Raw genomic sequence first — 18,924 nt, forward strand, 5'->3', positions numbered from 1 at the left:
GCCTGTTTCTGTTAGTATTTTCTGAACATTGGGGAGGGGGACTTTTAAGTATTAAAAATGATGATTTTTGTCATATAAGTTATAATCATTTATCTCCTATTTGCTAGTTTGCTTTTTGAGTTTTGTGACCAGAATTCGCATGTGGCCTCCTGGTCATGTTTCTCATCTGCTCCAGAGTTTTCTCCATCTCTGTATGGAAATTGACAACTGTCTTTGTGTCTCTAGGGAGCCTAACCATTGACCACAGCAAAAGGGTGGAGGGTCATGACATTAGATGACACTATCCAGTGGGGAGCATTTGAGCATCCAAAAACAGAAAGAGGGTTCACCCATAAGCTTACCTCAGTTGTTTCCCATCTTGGTATTACTACTGCCCACTAAGTTATTCAAGCCCAAAAATTTTACTATAATCCTAATTTCTCTCTTTATATAACAACACAAATCCAACCCACAAGTCTAGTTGATGCTACCTTCAAAAACACACCTCAGTGTGTCCATGTCTTTTGTTTCTTCTACTCTCACACTGGTCCCAGCCACCCCCACTCCTTGTCCGAACCACAGCAGTAACTCCCCAGCTAGTCTAGCCATTTCCACATTTGACTTCTTAAAATCCATTTCCATACATAAAGATCTTACTCAAGTATTTATAAAATAAAATTACTTTTCTGCTTAAATTTCCTCCCTTTTTCCCCATTTATCCTACCCCATCCACACACCTTTGGGGGTAGTTACTTACCAAAAGCAAATGTTTCTCTTTTGTCCTCTTCCTTCACTGCTTCTGACTTTGTGTGAAAATGTGCTTTTCTTCCACACTCTCTCTCTCTCTCCTCACTTTTGTTCTTGACTGATGGGCATGCAATTAGAAAGACTGGCAGAAAGAATTAAGTGTTCTGTCAAATTTAGGAACAAATCTAATCTGAGTGGGGGAGAGGGAGAATGATCACTTGTCTATATGTGCAAGACTGCAGAACTAAATTTTAGCTAGTGTTGTTCAGGATGAGTGCAGCTCCCCATGTTAGTATGGCAAGAACGTACCATTTTCCCATGCCTGATCCCTCAGATAATATCCTCACACCACTTTCTCTAAGGCAACTTGAAACAGCATGAAAAAGAGGTCCGGAGATTCATGACTTATGTTACCAATATTAAAGAATGGCTGAAAGACTACCAAGTTGCTTATCTTGTGTATATTTAATCTCTTCTCAGCAGAGGTCAAGGGCTCAAGCCCTAAACCTATGTGTTCACTCACATGCAAAATGTTCTTGTGTCTTCCCCTACAGCGAAATCACCAAAAATTCCTTGGAAAATATCTTACCACAAATGAAACGTCATTTTACCTGGAATTTATATGATGAAGAAAGCTCTTTAGATGATTTAGAAGACAGAGTGCATGATCAGGTAGAATTTCTAAACACAGAATTCAAAGCAATCATGTACAACCTGTTTGCCTATGTTAAACACGTCCAAGGCCAAAACCAGGCTGCTCTGGAACACTTACACCAAGCAGAGGAGTTTATCCCACACAGGCAGGCCCACCAAGGCAAGATCAGAAGACTGATCACCTGGGGAAACTATGCCTGGGTCTATTATCATATGGGTAGACTTCCAGAAGCACAGGCTTACATCTTCGAGGTGGAAAATCTTTGCAAGACATATGCAAGCCCCTATAGCATTGAATGACCTGAGATTGACTGTGAGGAAGGATGGGCGCTTTTAAAATGGGGAGAAAAGTATTATGAGCAGGCTAAGGAGTGCTTCAAGAAGGCTCTGGGAAAAAAACCTGCCAACGCAGAGTTTTCCCTAGGATTGGCGATCACATTTTACCGTTTGGGTGACAAAGCACCAACAGAGAACACCATGCACCTTCTGAGGGAGGCCATCCAGCTGAATCCTGAAAACCAATATATTAAAGTGCTTCTTGCTCTCGCTCTTCAAAAGCTCAAGAAGAAAGCAGAAGGAGACAAGCTGCTAGAAGAGACCTTGAAGAAAACACCGTGTCCAACAGATGTCCTCTGCAGTGCTGCCAAATATTACTGGAATAAAGGGATTGTGGACACAGCTATAGAATTGCTGAAAAAGGCTTTAGAATCAGTGCCAAATAACGTCTACCAGCATCTCCAGATTGCATGCTGCTATAGGGCGAAAATCAGACAAATACAGAGGTCAAGAAAATGGGCCACTAATGAGGATGAAGAACTACAGGAAATGATGGGAAATGCTGTGGACCATTTTAAGAAAGTTGTTGAGTTGAATGTCAACCTCCCCCAGGCCTGCTCAGACCTCGCCTGCCTCTGCACCATTACAGGTCAGTATGATGAGGCAGAGTATTACTTCCAGAAGGAATTCAGCAAGGACCTCTCTTCCGCAGAGAGACAGGTGCTGCATCTGCGGTATGGCAACTTCCAGCAGTACCAACGCAGGCACAATGATGCCGCCATCTGCCATTACTTGGAGGGTTTGAACATCAGTGGAACTTTGACCGAGAAGGAAAAGCTGATCACAAACCTCAGAAAACTTGCCAATAAATGGCTCTCACAAAGCACTACAGATGCAGTGGGTTGGCAACTCTCCAGATTCATTCGTGAACTGAATAGAAAAGGGTACCCAACATCTGGTGATGCTAAGAGAGGCCTGGGATGCCTGTTGGACCCGCCAGCTTCAGAGCCTGGCAAATGTGTCCCCTGCACATGTCCATCTGAGAAGAGAGGTAAAGAAATGGCAGAGGCTGCAGGTGGGGCCCACCACTCATAAGAACAGACAGAGCCTCTAAAGGGAGTCAATAGCCAAGATTCCAGACCTGTTGTAAATGATGCTATGAACATTGTGGACCATGTGGGTTTTTGCATTGACAGTTTCTTACTCTTTGTATAAATGCCCAGGAGTAGGCTTGCTGGGTCACACAGTATTAGTGCTTCTTAGTTTTTTTTTAAGATAAATCCACATTTCATTCCATAATGGTTGCACTATTGTACATTCCCATCAGCAGTATAGTAGAGTTCCTCTTTCTCCTCATCCTCTCTGGCACTTATTGCTGAAGGTCTTTTTAAGATGTGCCTTTCCCATGGGTGTGAAATGGTATCTGGTTCTGCCTTTAGCCTGAATCTCTTTTACTGGAATGATAAACATATTTTCATGTCTCTGGTCAAAACCTCTAATGCTAAGTTAAATATAACTGGTGACAGTAGGCATCTTTGCTTTATTCCTGAGGGCAAAGCTTTTAGTTTTCACCATTAAATATTATATGGGCCATTTATTTGTGACATACGGCCTTTGCTAATTGAGGTAGATTCCTTCTATTCCTGTCTTTTTTTTCTAAAGATTTATTTATTTATGCACACAAGAACTGGGGTACAGGCCAGAGGTGTGGGGGTGGGCGGCGAGAGGAGTCCCCAGAAAGAGAGTGGGGAACAGAACTGACTGAAATACACTGCTGAGGGGAGCAGCGGGCAAGTCAGGAGAGGTCTGCTGCGCCATGTGTTTTGCTCCCTGGCTGGCCGGGAATTGAACTTACTGCAGTGGCTGTGGATTGCCTCATAGGTTGCGTCTTAACCCTTGCACCACCAGGGAGGCCTCTGTTCCTGTCTTGTTTAGAGTTTTTATCATAAATGGGTGCCGAGTCTTATCAAATGATTTCTATGCAACTATTGATATGACCATATGGTTTTTACCTTTACTTCTGTTGATGTGTTATATTAAAATAATTGATGTATATTAATTGTTTAATATATATAAGCAATAATAATATAGAACATATTAGTCTATATTGTATTAAAATAATTGATGTATATTAATCCATTCTTGCATCCCTGGAATAAATCCCATTTGATTATGGTGTGTAATCCTTGTGGAGTTAGCCAGTTTTGTCTAGTCTTTTAGATTTTTTTAAATCAGGAGGCCACAAAAATCACACCCAGATTGCTGGGGAAACAGGGCATCACCTAGAGATCCCGAACCATGAGCTGGGGGCAATGATTGCCTTCATCCTGGGTTGACTCTCCTGGGTAAGGTATGAGTACATTCTGTGTTTGGTTTTTTTTTGGTTTTTTTTTTTAAAGAAGATTCATTTATTTATCCAAGAACTGGGATACAGGCCAGAGATGTGGGTGGGTGAGAGAATTCACCAGAGATAGAACGGGGAACAGATTAGGCATATGGACCAAAGACACTGCTGAGGGTAGCATGGGCGAGACAGGAGAGGTCTGCCGCACCATGTGGAATCTCCCTGGCTGGCCGGGAATCAAACTGGCGCTACAGAGGTTGTGGACAGCTTCACAGCACTGTGCTCAACCTGCTGCGCCACCAGGGAGGACGCCCATTGTGACTGTTTAGACTGAATAGGATACTGTCATAGAAATAGCCTTGGACCCACCCAAGCAATTGTTCTACTTCCATAGCTGAAGTTGTCATTGGAGAGGGGCTTCCAATCTGGAACTGCATTACAAGGCACACGTGCCTTCTCCCCCGAAGGGAGAAGGGGGCTGCAGAGTCACAGGATAGAAGGAGCCTGTGTCCAGGAATCACTGGGTGGAGGATCACTCTCAGCTGCCCAAGAGCACCACATTTGGACAGTCACCTGAGCAAGAAATAAACTTCTTTTATAGTGTTGTTTATATTTTTGAATTTCTTCATCAGAGCAGCTAGTTGTATGGAAGCAATAATTCCTTTCTTAGGGAATTATTTGGGGTCTGATTTTATACTTTTCTGCTGTTTGGGCAGTACAAGTATCCCTTTATACAGAATTCCTAGCTCTGCATTCTCTCAGTAAAATCCCAGGTTTTCTCTATGGCCAAGAAGGAAGATCAAGAGCATAACTGAATCTGAAATGGCAACCCAATGTCAGCCACTTGACAACACAGTAGTTGTAGCCTCACATTAGCGCACAGATCACTTTTAGGTGAGTGACCCCTGACTAGAGAAGTAAATGCCTTAGTGGGCATTTATTATGTTCCAGGCACTCTCAGGATTTTATATGTAATGGTCCATTTAATCATCATAAAATGCTATGTGGTAAATATTAATGTAATTCCTATTTTACCAATGAAGAAACTGAGTTATAAAGAGGTTGCTACCTCTACCATGTAAGCATCTGTTAGACCTTAGCCTCTATCCTCCCCTAGTATATAATTCCTCTTACTGACGCTACTTGTTCTTTTTTTCTGTAGCTCTTATCACATACATCTAATTTTATTATTTACAAATACTATTTATTTACAAATACTGTTGTAAATACAAATACTGTTACAAATACTGTTGTAATAAATAGTATCTGTTGTATTTGCAGATACTATTTATTATTTACAAATACTATTATATTTGTTGACTTGGATTGCCATAATAAAATATTAAACTGGGTAGATTACACATCAGAAATGTATTTTCTCACAGTTATGGGGGTTCAAAATCAAGGTGCTGGGCCTCCCTGGTGGCGTAAGGGGTTAAGTCTTAGCACAATGAAGCTATTGGCAGCCTCTGCAACACAAATTCAATCCCAGGCCAGGGAAATAACCCACATGGCGCAGCAGACTTCCTGGTCTCCCCTCAGCAGTGTATTTCAGTCAGTCTGCCTGTTCTGTCCCCAACACTGTCTCTGGTGAATCCTCTCACCGCCCCCACCCTAAGCCTCCGCCCATACACCTCTGGCCTATATCCCAGTTCTTGGGTGCATAAATAAAACAAAATCTTTAAAAGAAAAAATCAAGGTGCCAGCAGAGTTGGTTTCTGATAAAGCCTCTTTTCTTGGCTGGCCTCTGCCAAAGATGGCCAAAGGCCACCTTCCTGCCATGTCCTCCCACAGACTTTCCTCTGGTGTCTCTTTTCTTTTTAAAGTTATCAGTTCTATTGAATGAAGGCCCAACAGTTGTGACCTCATTTAATCTGCATTGCCTCCTTGAAGGCCCTGTCTCCAAAAACAGTCACATTAAGTTTAGAGTTTCAACATGTGAATGGGGTAGGGGGTCACAATTCAGTCCATATAACCATATTTTTGCCTTCTTGATAAGATCCAAGCCACCATAAAGATTAGAATCTTGGTGTACTAATGTATCCCAAGTGTTTATAATGGTACCTAACAGAGAGAAGGTATTCAATATGTATTTATATGTTTTTATTGAATATGTTATAATTTATAGGTATGTGAACAAATGAATAAATGAATGAATGCAGCAAATATTTCTAATGTACAAGAGGGATCCAAATTGTCCCAGCATAAGTTAACTTGGAGGATCTTATTTCCTGCTTATGAATATAGAGAACTGCTTACCTCCAAGTTCCCACAGACTGTTCAAATGCAGCTGAAATGGCTGATACTGAAAAAAAATAATGTTGAATTAACTGTAAAAAAAAAAAAAAGAATAAGAATAGGGAGCTATTGAATTAACTCTAGCAAATTTTAGAAGCCAAATTTTTTTAATTAATTAATTTATATATATTTTACACCGTTGTTCATTTTTAAACAATGTTTGCTTTCTCCCCCCGCCCTCAGGTGTAGTCCCCATAGAATTTCTTTCACCAATTCACCCATGCACCATCACCTCAGTCCCCTGTGCTCCTCCCTCCCTCCTAGAAGCCACTTTTAAACCAATTTTAATTTTAAGCCAATTTTAAAATATCATTTTAAACACACATCTGTTTGTTAATATGTACAGGAAGGAATGGTATGTTAGGTGGGAACACATTATTCCCAACTTGTAGACCCTTGTGGAGATCAAGAAAACCCATCAGGATATGTGAAAATTCTTCTAGCTGATATAAATACTATTGAATTAGCCATCAGCTATTCTGGATGGGCAAAGAAAGGAACAGAGATTGTTTGGCCCACCTTTGGAATTTCTGATTCACTCCATCTAGGATGGAACCTGAGAATTTGCATTGCCAGCAGGTGAAGGTGATATTCCTGGTGGTTGATGACAATAATTTATACAATTTGTAGTCGATGCAGCCCCTCAGGAGACAGCAAACAAGGACTCTACCTTACTCTTGACTGACACAAGGACTGTCCTAGGTCTGTCCTCTAGGACAAAGACAAATATTTGTAACAACCAGAGTAATCAAAACTCGATAAGTTTCATTTTCTCAAGATAAACACTGCTAGGGAAAATTTGGTTTCTCTTTCCACTTTCTGTTTTGTAATCACAGGGCACATTCTCACACTAACCCAAGTGTGAGGACAGCGCAAACATTGCTACTGTGGCAGCAATAGCCACGGGCACTGGCCTTCCACATTTCTGAAGAGTAAATCAGTACCTCTAGGTATTTCAAAACAGCAATCATGTGGTTGCTTTGTGCTTCCTCCCAGCCAGTACTTTCAGTAATAAGATGTAAGCATTTCTATCCAATTCCAGTTTTGTAATGCAAATTGCAAAAAACAAAACCTAGTTTCCTATTTCAACATTCTTGTGTCCCTTAACAGTTACTTCTATAAATTCACAGAACTATGACTAGAACTAGAACCTGTAACTTTTTTTTTTTTAAGATTTATTTATTTATACAAGCACTGGGTACAGTCAGTAGCGCGGGAGGGTGAGAGAATTCACCAGAGCCAGAGCAGGGAGCAGAACAGACAGAGTGACGAAGTACACTGCTGAGGGGAGCAGCGGGGCGGCAGGAGAGGTCTGTGTGCCATATGGGGCCCTCTCCTGGCAGCCGCGGATCAAACTGGTGCTGCAGAGGCTGCGGGCAGCTTCGCAACCCAGCGCTCAACCGCTGCGCCACCGTGGAGGCCCAGAACCTGTAACTCTTGAATGGATTTAAAACTAAGAGTTTTCAACTGGGATAAGCTTAGCTAATAAATAGGTAGCTTGTCAAGAAGCACAGCTTTCACATTGACTGCCCTAGGCAAAACGATCCAAGGTATAATGTTTTCTGCAAGACTGAATAAACTGCTTTAGCAATCTCAGTTTTCTGGAAAATAGTTACATCTTTGCTCTGTGTAACTTTGCTGGGGCCAGCCTCAGCAAACTGTCGTTTCAGGGGTTTCCCTAAGGATGAGACTGCACAGACGAATCTGAGGGATTAGTGGGAGGGGAGTGAGGAGACACAAACACTTGATCAGGGTGCAGACATCATCCTGCTGAGGGTCTCAGCAGCCCTTTATTTATACATTGCAAGCAAACTGAGAGTACATAAGCATATGTATTAGAGTAGGAAGATAAGAATCATCACATCTTCCTCTAGAACAGCCAGGGGTTTATTTGCCATTCAACAGAGGTCTTAACATTCTTTGTTTTGAAGAAGGCACAGTTGCTAAACACAAGTATTCTTAGAATAGTCATTTATCTTAAACCATTATTTTATTACTAGCAAAAACTTATGTGACTGAAACTAACATTTCTATGTTTATCATGGTGAATGATTAACTAAGGGCTAGGGAAGCAAAGGACAGGATGTTACCTGGGGGAAAGGAGACAAAGGGATATTTTCTAACTAACCTATAAAGTTTAGACTAACATATAACCATATGACTAAAGCAAAAAACAGAAGGCTTTCATATGGAAGTTATCATCTAATAGTATATTGTTTTAATAAGATATTGATTCAATATTAAGGAACCAAGGGCCTGGAGGGCGTCAATGCCAGACAAGCCGCACTGACTCTTCCCTAGCCCCAAGCTCTCAATTAAGGGAGGAATTCTCCTAATCTAACAAAAGAGTTTTTCTACCTATTATTCCTATACTTATTTAGTCAGCCTAGTTCCTGTATCTAACTTTAAGATCAAGGGAAAATTCCTTTTTCTTGATTGTTGTTTTAAGGAACTACAAATATTTCATCAGAGGCAGGGCTGGAGATAGTTATAGCTTTTGATTTTCAGAATGGTTAATACATGATATATAAGTAGTTTAATGTTACAGGGCAGCCCCGATATAAAACGGGTTACCTGGCCAGAAAAAAACTGAAAGAATTCAAGCTAGGGATAAAACTGCTTAAGCTCATGGTTGAGGCCACGTTTGGGTCAAAAACACACCCACAAGAACCGTATGCACAGGAAAAAAAAGCAGACCTTTCAAGACGTGAAACAAATATTTCACTGCGAGTCCTGCAGACCTAGTGTGCTTATGGTGACCAACGCAAGGAAAGTTACTTTGGGCTGGTCAACCACGGGTGTAGCTTGGAAGCCACATTGGGTGCCAAACTGTTACAGGGCAGCCCCAATATAAAATGGGTTGCCTAGCTGTGGGTCCCCACCTGCAAGCTTAAAAGGGACTTATTAATACTCTCCTGCAGGCACACACAGAAAAGGTTAATAAAAGGTTTATTTACAAGGGAAGGGGAAATGAGGAAATGTACAACTCAGGAAGAAAATAGGGAAATAAAGTCTTAAATGCTTCCTTCCCGATCCGCCAACCTGGAAACCCAATGGCACTCTGAGAGCTGGCCGAGAGCCGAGAGCTGGAGGAGAGCCCAAAGGAGACCCCCAAGGCCCACGTGTCTGGTTTTATACCAAACCTGGCTGCTTAACTCCAGCCTCAGTTCCCAGCAACCTTCCCTTTGGTGGTGATGGGATTTGTCTTTCCCAGTGTCCTGATGGCTTTGGTCTGGAGTGGGGGTGGAGTCCACAAAGCCTATATGGAATTAGCTTAGGACATCCTTTTCCCCCTAACAGTAACATTGACTATTTTCAAGTGCATTATTTGTGCTGCCAAGGTTATTAGCTTAACCATTCACAAAATTGTTGATGACTTATTCTTGAATACATACTCCAACAGCTACCATACCAACTGTCACTGAAAGGGAACTGTTAAGGAAAAGGGAACTATTAAGGAAAAGGAACTCTTTCCCTGCTAAAGAGCCATAGACATGGAAATGTAAGTAAAAGACAAGTTTGCTTCCTTAATAAGCACATCTAAACAAGGCCTGGCAGCCTGCTAGGCTGGTTGTTCTCCCAGGCCATTCTCAAAGATCTGTATCCTTCCCCTTTTCCTGTGTCAAGAATTTGTATGCTAACTAACCAATGTTATCAATGAATCATGCAGTGCCATTTGCTGTCAAATTGGTTATTCAGTAATTGATCAAACAGCATTTGCAGTTTTACTTTTAGACGAGATCGGGCGCGTTCAGGGTGGTATGGCCGTAGACTGCAGTTTTACTTTTAAATGCATATTTTAACAATGGTAGAAACTAGCCATAAACAAATGAGAGGAATCTAGCAAAAGTCAGCTAATGAGATTCCTGACTTTTCAGGAATCTGCACCATACCTGGACCCTTGTCAGACGACATGAGTAGCATGGCTCCCAGCATCACTTCCTGACCTTAAAGTCAGGAAGCACCTGGTGCTTCCTTGGGTCTGTGGACATTATAATCATTTTCTGATTAAATAAAACAAAGTTTTTCTATCATAACAGACTATGGCTGCAAATTGTGATTGTGGTTGCTGAATACCTGGGGATTTTAAATGCTGTGGAGTTCAGAGAGCTGAGAATGTGTAGAAATGTTAGTGTTAGGGGGAAGTGATGTCCTGAGTTAATCCCATACAGGCTTTGTGGACTCCACCCCCACTCCAGACTAAAACCATCAGGATCGGGGTTGCTCTACAACATTAGGAACTATTTGGTTTGGATTATGGATGATAATGAATCCTAGAATATCAGAGGAGCTAAAGTCCTGGAAAAGGCAGGCATCAAAATTTCCCTTCTGACCTCTTTGGTTAATGATTTTAGTTATTAGTTACAGTAAAAACTAAGTTATTGTGTGCCAGGCATTTTCCTAAAGACACTTCATATATCAACCTATTTAATCCTCACAATACCATCACAAGTTGGTAACAGGAATATTCCCAATTCACAGAAGAGAAATTAAAGCGAAGAGACAAGTAGTCATTGACCTGGGCTCACAGCAGAATAAATAGACCCCGGTATCAAATGTGGATAGACTGACAACATACAGAGTCCTTGGTGCTAATCATATATTCATTCATTTGGCAACTACTTTTGTTGTAGAGCAACCCCGATACAAAACGGGGTGCCTGACTGTGGGTCCTCACCCGCGCGCTTAAAAGGACTTATCAATGCTCTACTGTAGGCACACGTGAAAGGTTAATAAAAGGTTTATTTACAAGGGAAGGGGAAATGAGGAAATGTACAGCTCTGGGAGAAAAGTGGGAGACAAAGTTTTAAATGAGTCCTACCCGATCCGCCGATCAGGAATCACAAAATGGCGCTCTCAGAGTTGGCCGCCAGCCAGGAGCGGTGAAGCCAGGAGGCGAGCGATCGCGAGCTAGAGCGAGAGCAAGGCCCACGTGTTTGGTTTTTATATCCAACCTGGCTGCCCAACTCCACCCTCAGGTCCCAGCCACCCTCCCCTTGGTGGTGATGGGATTTGTCTTTCCCAATGTCCTGATGGCTTTAGTCTGGAGTGGGGGTGGAGTCCACAAAGCCTGTATGAGATTATCTCAGGACATCCTTTCCCCCTAACACTTTCATAAAATAATTTTTATGGAAGAAGTATTACATTATAATATTATATAAATTTCATTATAAGCCAACCTCAGTATACAAAACGTTCCTTTCATACTAAAAGTCCAGTTTCATCCTTCACCACACAGTTGAATCCTTTTCCCTGATTTACTCGCCCTGCCCCCTTCTCCCTTTCTTGCTAATAACCATTAATTTGGTCTTATGGTTTAAAAGTTAATTTTTGTTTCATTCATCCAGAAAAGGAACTGCTAAGAAAAAGAAATCTTTCCCTGCAAAAGAGTCATAGACCTGGAAATGTAAAGTAAATAATAAGTTTGTTTCCTTAATAAGCATATCTAAACAAGGTCTGGCAGCCTACTAGGCTGATTGATCTCCCAGGCCATCCTGGAAGATCTGCATCCTTCCCCTTTTCCTGTGTCAAGAATTAGTATGCTAACTAACCAACTTTATCAATGTAAAGTGGTTGTGTCTAAAAGAAACTCTTTGTCTCTAGATCAGCGCTCAGACCTTAAGGGACTACTCAAGTCTGAGACCTCATGCATGAGTAATAAAGCTTTCCTGACCTCACCATTCCTAAAGTACCGCTTGTTCTTCCCCTGCCTGGGTAAAAGGCAAGAATTTATTTCTGCAACAATCCATTTGTTTGATGTCTCTATATACCACATATAAGTGGAAATAATACAGTATTTGTCATTCTCCCTCTGACTTTTCTCACAAAGCATAATACCTCTAGGTCCATACATACCACATCTTCCTTATCCACTTTTTGAACACCTGCCATGCTCAGGTATTATTGCAAGGACATGAGATGCAGCAGTATAGACAACAGCAAACCCCTGCTCCAGGAAGGCTTCCTGGCTGCAGGACATGTTGGCTATCAAGGCAGGCAGAGTGAGGGGAGGTTGACACTAAGAGAGTAAGGTGCTTTGTGAAGGTGTTCTTCTCTGGGCTCCTTGCTGTCAGTTCATCCAGAACCAGAGAAAATTCTCCTAATTCATAGTTTGGTTCTTGCTCAAGATTCATTTCCCTTGGGAATGCTGCTGGTTTCACTTTCCAGTTTCAGTTTCTCTTTCCTCAAGTCAAGTGCAGAAAAAACAGTCAGAAGTAACAACGGATATTTCCATAAATAGGCCTTTTTAGGATGTATTTGAGGTAAAGGAGGAAGATTGCTGAAGAGTCCAGGAAACTAAACTGCAGTCTTTCAGAAGAGCGTGATGATCATGAGGTAAGGAGGCTCCCTTCTTTGCTCGTATTGCCAATGACTATTCTATCTTGCCAGTCCCAAACAGTCAGGCCCCAAAGACCCTGAACTGTTCGGCGGCAGCAATGTTTGTTCATATAGCATCAATATGCTGCAGGTTGTGTATCTGTCTTACTGGATGACATGTTTCCTCCTAATTTATTTTCAGACTCATAGTCAAGCCTCATAAGGCATCTCTCACCAGGGGAGCATGGAGCTGTGGGCAGAGTTGCTTAATCCGGCAGTTGCTTCATTTAAAGATGGGTTTGGGGAAAGTGCTCCTGTCACTCTTTTGTTCCTTATTTGAAAGGATTAAGTGAAAGATTTTAACAAAACTGTTCTATAGTCAGTTTCTAGGGTTAGTTCTTAGCTTGGTTTTCTCTGACCCTATGTTCGATTTCTCTAAATTAACGCCATCAGTGTTTGTCTTTCTCTTCTGACTTATTTTGCTTAGCAAATGACGTGAGTTTATTTATTTATTTATTTATTTTGCTAAATTCCTATGTAACAAAAGATCTCTTTTCAGTAGACATTGTGAAAGATGGACTGGGGATAGCAACCCACTTCATGTTGAGATGGATTTTGCTTGTGGCATGCTCATTCATCTGGATTTGCACTAGGACTGGTAAAACAACAGAAACATTTTTTAACGCTTAGAAAGCTAGAGTCCTTCTGTCTCAAGTATGAATGGGAGCTGGCTGGAGTCCTGGGAGAAAATAGTTCCCACCTCTAAAATCTTCTCGTATGCCAGAAACAAGCTTGCCCTGGGGAGGAAGTGTTAGCTCACTTGATAAGAAGGGAGCTTTCTGTTTTCTTCCTTTTTGTGGTGTGGGGGTTAGGGAGGGCAGCCAGACCTGATATTTAAGCTCAGTCCTGAGAACTCCTGAATCCTGAGATACCAGCTCCAGCACTTAATTCCTACAGGACACATTGCCTCCTATAAGTTTCCTGATCTCTCTTCCTGAAACAATGTTTTTGCTGTTTGTCTGCATGTCAGTCTGATAGAAAGAAAGAAAAGACTTGAGATATTTACAGATGTCTATTTCTGTAGTAATTCAGAATCGATAAAAAAACCTTGTTCCTATATCTTAGAATATTAGCATGGTCTCGCAGGATCTTTCTCCAATAATACAGACCGCTCAGTCCTTCTCATTTTCATTTATTCTTTAGCTGTACAGACGGTGACCAGGCATTGACCATGTGTGCTAAGATGGTGCTTCTCAAACTTGACTATGTACTAGATCTCCCTGGAGAACTGGCTAAAGACAGATTCCTGGGCTCAGTTGCCCACACTAGATTCTGATTTTCTAGTTCTCGCTTGGGGTTCAAGGATGTAATGGGATTTTTGGTGGTGCAATTACTACTCTGAGACACTGCGGTGCAGCTTTAGCTCTGCACCGAGAGGGCAGTCATTGTGGCTTTCACAATGGGTTAGTTTTTCACTAGGGTTAGTTCTTAGCTTGGCCTTATCTGACCCTATGTTCGATTTTTCCAAATTAACACCGTCAATATTTGTCTGAATGTGTTAGAAGCAGGGGAAGAAATTGTTCTTCCAAACTTGTCTGGGGTTCTGTTCCCATGGTTCACAGGACCCACACATAGGGGTGTGGTGACCCCAACAGTCCTAGAATAGTATGAGGTTAGAGGAACATGGAGTAACTTAGGCTAAAGGAACCTAGAGTGATTCAGGCTCTTTTTTCACCTTCCAAAGGCCTTCCAGACACTGAGCAGACTCAGCAAATTCAGCAGATAGCCCTTAACCTTGATGGTATCCTGCAAGCAAGGAAAAATGTATTAATTAGTTGTGTCGTTATGAGCACACAATTGGCCCTGAGCCTGCTTCGTTCTTTGTACAGTATAAAGAGATGAGAACTCTGCCCAGTGAGACAGTGGGTGTATGGCTACTGCCACCACCACCGCTTGTGTACCCAGCCTCCTGTTGCAACAATAAAGACTTCATGTATGACCTGCCCAGGCTCCCTGACTTTTCTCCAGCTTGCTGGCATCTGGAACCTGGCCAGGTTTGGGGTCCTGGCACAACAAATAAGATACTGGGGGCTTCTGGGACCAGACTCTGTTATTCCCATGTGTGTCCTGGTCTCTATGTGCAACATTCTGCACCACTCTTCCCAAGGGGTAAAGACTCCCTCCTGTGACTTCTCAGTTCCACATCCAGCTTGAATTTGGGTACCCAGACCTGGACCCATCAAATTGTGGGGTAAGGGAATAATATAAAAAGTGAAAGGGCACAGGAAGTAAACGAGAGGTGGCAGGTGTAATCTCCCACTTGGTCAAGCATTTTAAAAGTGATCCTCACCACATGACAGGACTTTCCAGAGATCTCTATTGGATGTCTATGTTGGAGTCCAAAATGTTTAGAATACCAATTCCTGAGAAGCAGGCTGATTAATATATACCATAAAAAAATTAAGTGGGCCCCCCCCTCCCCGGTGGCACAGTGGTTGAGCGCTGGGCTGCGAAGCTGCCGCAGTCTCTGCAGTGCTGGGTCCATCCTCAGACATTGGTGAGGATCCCACATGTTGCGACAGGCCTCTCCTGCCACTCCTGCTGCTCCCCTCAGCAGTGTACTTCGGTCCTTCTGCCTGTTCTGCTCCCTGCTCTGACTCTGGTGAATTCTCTCACCTCCTGCACTTCTGACTATACCCAGTGCTTGTATAAATAAATAAAGAAATCTTAAAAAAAAAAAAATAAGTGAGAGAAAATGACATTTCAGGAATGCTAATACACAGGCAATGTAGTGAAACAATTTGAAGCAATGAATGATTTTAACCTGCTCATTCTAAAGCTCTTCAAGATAAGGTTTTGTCTCTTTGTTGTTTCTTTTTGTGTGTTTGATTTTTTTGCTTATTTGTTTCTTGCTGTTTTATTTATTTGACCAAGACTGAAGGAAAATGAACTCTTTTCAAGAGTTAAAAGGACACCCTAATGGAAAAAGAGTATTTCCCAAAAAGGAGATACGAACATTGGCTGTGTGCCTTACTCCCTGTTGTGAAAGGAAAGCACAGGAAGGAAGAAAAGTTTCCAAAGCAAATTAGAACAATACGTGCAAAATTATTGAGATCAATTCAATGAGACATGTTAAGAACAGAAATCGCCTGCCTGAGAAGTGGGGGGAAGGGTGATTATATTTTGTTCCAAGATAAAATCTCAAGATATCGTTTATATAAAAATACTAACAAAAGATTAAGTAATACAAAAGCAGGGAAATGACTAAAAGTCAAGAATGGTTGCAATAAAATTTAAATGGTTTAAATAGAAACATTCAGGAAAATGAGAATATATCACAATAATAAAAAGACAAACAAAACTAATTAGATTATTAAAAGTTTATCTAAACAAAAAAGTCAATTAAAGATATATGAAAAGTTCAAATGATTAGATAGCAAATAGAAAATAATGAAGATTTTAAAAGACAAATAAGGAGAACAAAGGAATTGAAAATATAGTAGATAAATTAGAATTGAATTTCAGAGCGATAACCAGAAATCAAATATCAGGTTGAGGACATATTGAAATAACAGAAAATTATAAAGTTAATATTTTCAAAACATAAAATACTGAGTGAAAAAAATTTAAATACACTTACTTCTGAAAAGCTACATAAACTCAAAATATCACTGAAATCAATTTCTACAGATTTGTCGGTCCCTGCAGAGTTCCTTCCAACCAGAAAGCGGGGTCCAGTGCACCCTAATAAAACTGCTCTATTCTGAGGGAAACTTGCCTCAGGCTCAGAGATCTGCCCAATCTCCCTTGTTCTCCTGCTACCAACAATCACTCTATTGCTGCTTTGCCAGACATTTCAACATAATGCCAAAATATAAAAAGGAAAAAAAGGAAAGATTTTTCTCTCTTGATTGACAAAGATGAGAATCATCTTTGCCATGCTCTCTGGTTCTTGCTGCAGGAATTGATGCTATGTTTAAAATTGTTCATCTTCATTTTTCCTATAGTGAGACCAGGAAGAACTCCTTGGAGAGCAGTCTACAGCAGTTAAAATGCCATTTCACTTGGAAGTTGGTAGAGGGAGAAAATTCCTTGGGTTATTTTGAAGACAGAGTGTGTAACCAGATTGAGTTCCAAAACACTGAGTTCAAAGCTACAATGTGCAACCTGTTGGCCTACATAAAACACTGCAAGGGCCAAACTGAAGCAGCCCTGGAATGCCTAAAGCAAGCTGAAGAGTTCATCCAACAGGAGCACACTAATCAAGCAGAACTCAGAAGTCTGGTCACCTGGGGAAACTATGCCTGGGTCTACTATCACCTGGGAAGACTCTCAGAAGCTCAGACTTATGTAGACAAGGTGAAACAAGTTTGTGAGAAGTTTTCAAATCCTTACAGTATTGAGTGTCCTGAGATGTATAGCGAGGAAGGGTGGACACGGTTAAAGTGTGGACATAAGCAAAATGAAAGGGCAATGGTGTGTTTTGAGAAGGCTCTGGAAAGGAAACCAGAGAACCCAGAATTCACCAGTGGACTTGCAATTGCAACTTATCGTCTGGAGGACAGACGACTCCGTAAGAATCCCACTGAACCTCTGCATGAAGCCATTCGACTAAATCCCAACAACCAGTATCTTAAAGTCCTCCTGGCTCTGAAACTGCAAAGGATGAATGAAGAAGATGAAGGAGAGAGGTTAGTTGAAGAGGCCTTGGAGAATGCCCCGTGTGCAACAGATGTGATTCGCCAGGCAGCAAAGTTTTATCGAAGCAAAGGTGACCTGGACAAATCTATGGAACTGCTAGAAAAGGCTTTAGAATATATGCCTGACAATTCTCATGTTCATTTCCATATGGGATACTGCTATAGAGAAAAAGCCTTCAACATGGAAAATATGGGCATAAATGAAATGTATGGAGAAAGAGAGAAGTTTCAGGAACTAATAGCACAAGCTATTTATCATTTTAAAATAGCTGAAGAGAGTAATGGAAACTATTTCTCTGTCTGCTCCATTCTTGCCACCCTCTATATAATAGCTGGTCAGTATAAAGAAGCAGAGAATTACTTTCAAAAAGAATTCAGCAAAGAACTTCATCCCATAGCCAAACAGAGGCTCTATCTGCGTTACGGCAACTTTCAGTTGTATCAAATGAAGTGTGAGCACAAGGCCATCCACCATTATATGGAGGGTGTGAAAATACACCAGCAATCCACTGAGAAAGAAAAAATGAAAACTAAACTGCAAAAAATTGCCAGGAAGAGGCTTTCTGTAAACCAAGCAGATGCCAAGGCTTTGTGCCTTTTAGAGTTCCTTCAGGAGCAGGATGGAGAAATGCAGCCAGCAGGTGACAACTCTGAGAGGGGTTGGGACTCTGGAGCCTCATCCCATTAGTGTCTTTAGCTGAGAAATGAGGCCGAGGGAGACAGCACCCACAGAGAGGTGGGAGGGAGCTGAGCCCCAACACCAAGTGAGATTCAACACATTAATAACTGGTATGGCAAAGATATGGAGTAGACATTGGGCATGGGCTTTGTAAGACATTAGATCTTAATTATTCTTACCTTTAAAAAAGAAATGATAGCTATGCCATGTGATACAAAGATTATCATCACTACAGTGGCAATCATATTACAATATGTGAATGTATCAATCCACATGTCCGCCTTAAATAGACACAATGCTCTACATCACTACATTTCAATAAATACACATATACAATAACATTTTCATTAAGTAATGAAAGCAATGTCTAAAATTCAAGCATCTGAAAATTAAATTCCAACTACTGTATCACTAGTTTCCGTATTATTGTTGTATGTACTTGAGACCGTAAGTATTTATAGTATAAATTTTTGAAAAAAATATTGTAGATGTAGTTAATAAAACTCTGATGTGATGGAACATAAAGGAGTATTGTAATTTTTCTGAGATTGTGCTCTATTTAAGTCTTTCAGCACCCAATGATAAACAGCATTACAATGGGATGACATAGCTCCACTAATCCTGACTGGTCATAATCAGTGAACACAACAAAAACAGTTTCCTTTATATTCAGCTTATCCTGCACCCACCACCACTCACCCTCATGTGCACAACATCTGCCCAGCACTGACAAGAAGGCTGCTAACTTGTCTCTCACACATTGTTAACATTTCATACATTCACCACATTCTCGTTCCTCTTCTGAACTCCATATTGAGAGATTAGGATGTATCACAGATTCTCTTTACACCCCATCCAGGAAGCAATAGGAAAGTTTTCCCAATTTACAATAGGAAAGAAAAGAAAAAGACTAGATCCTGCAGTCTCTT

At 41.2% G+C, this 18,924-nt stretch overlaps 2 protein-coding genes across 2 annotated transcripts in view; both read left to right on the forward strand.

The window, feature by feature from the left end:
* Window positions 1-1,284: 1,284 nt before the first annotated feature.
* IFIT3 (interferon induced protein with tetratricopeptide repeats 3) overlaps window positions 1,285-18,924 on the forward strand; it is a gene marked incomplete at its 3' end in the record, with an annotated part of 64,562 nt that continues 46,922 nt past the window's right edge. Inside the window, 1 exon segment of the mRNA XM_084245464.1 lies at window positions 1,285-1,398. Within this exon segment, the coding sequence (XP_084101590.1) occupies window positions 1,321-1,398 (78 nt within the window). The 5' untranslated portion in view covers window positions 1,285-1,320.
* On the forward strand, window positions 1,858-18,004 carry LOC311178103 (interferon-induced protein with tetratricopeptide repeats 2-like; the record flags this gene model as incomplete). Its single annotated transcript, XM_084244483.1, has 2 exons — window positions 1,858-2,707; window positions 16,578-18,004. 2 exons carry the CDS (start codon window positions 1,858-1,860, stop codon window positions 18,002-18,004), a joined length of 2,277 nt encoding a protein of 758 aa, XP_084100609.1.

Source organism: Talpa europaea, assembly GCF_964194135.1.
Source record: "Talpa europaea genome assembly, chromosome: 10".
Lineage (NCBI taxonomy): Eukaryota > Metazoa > Chordata > Mammalia > Eulipotyphla > Talpidae > Talpa > Talpa europaea.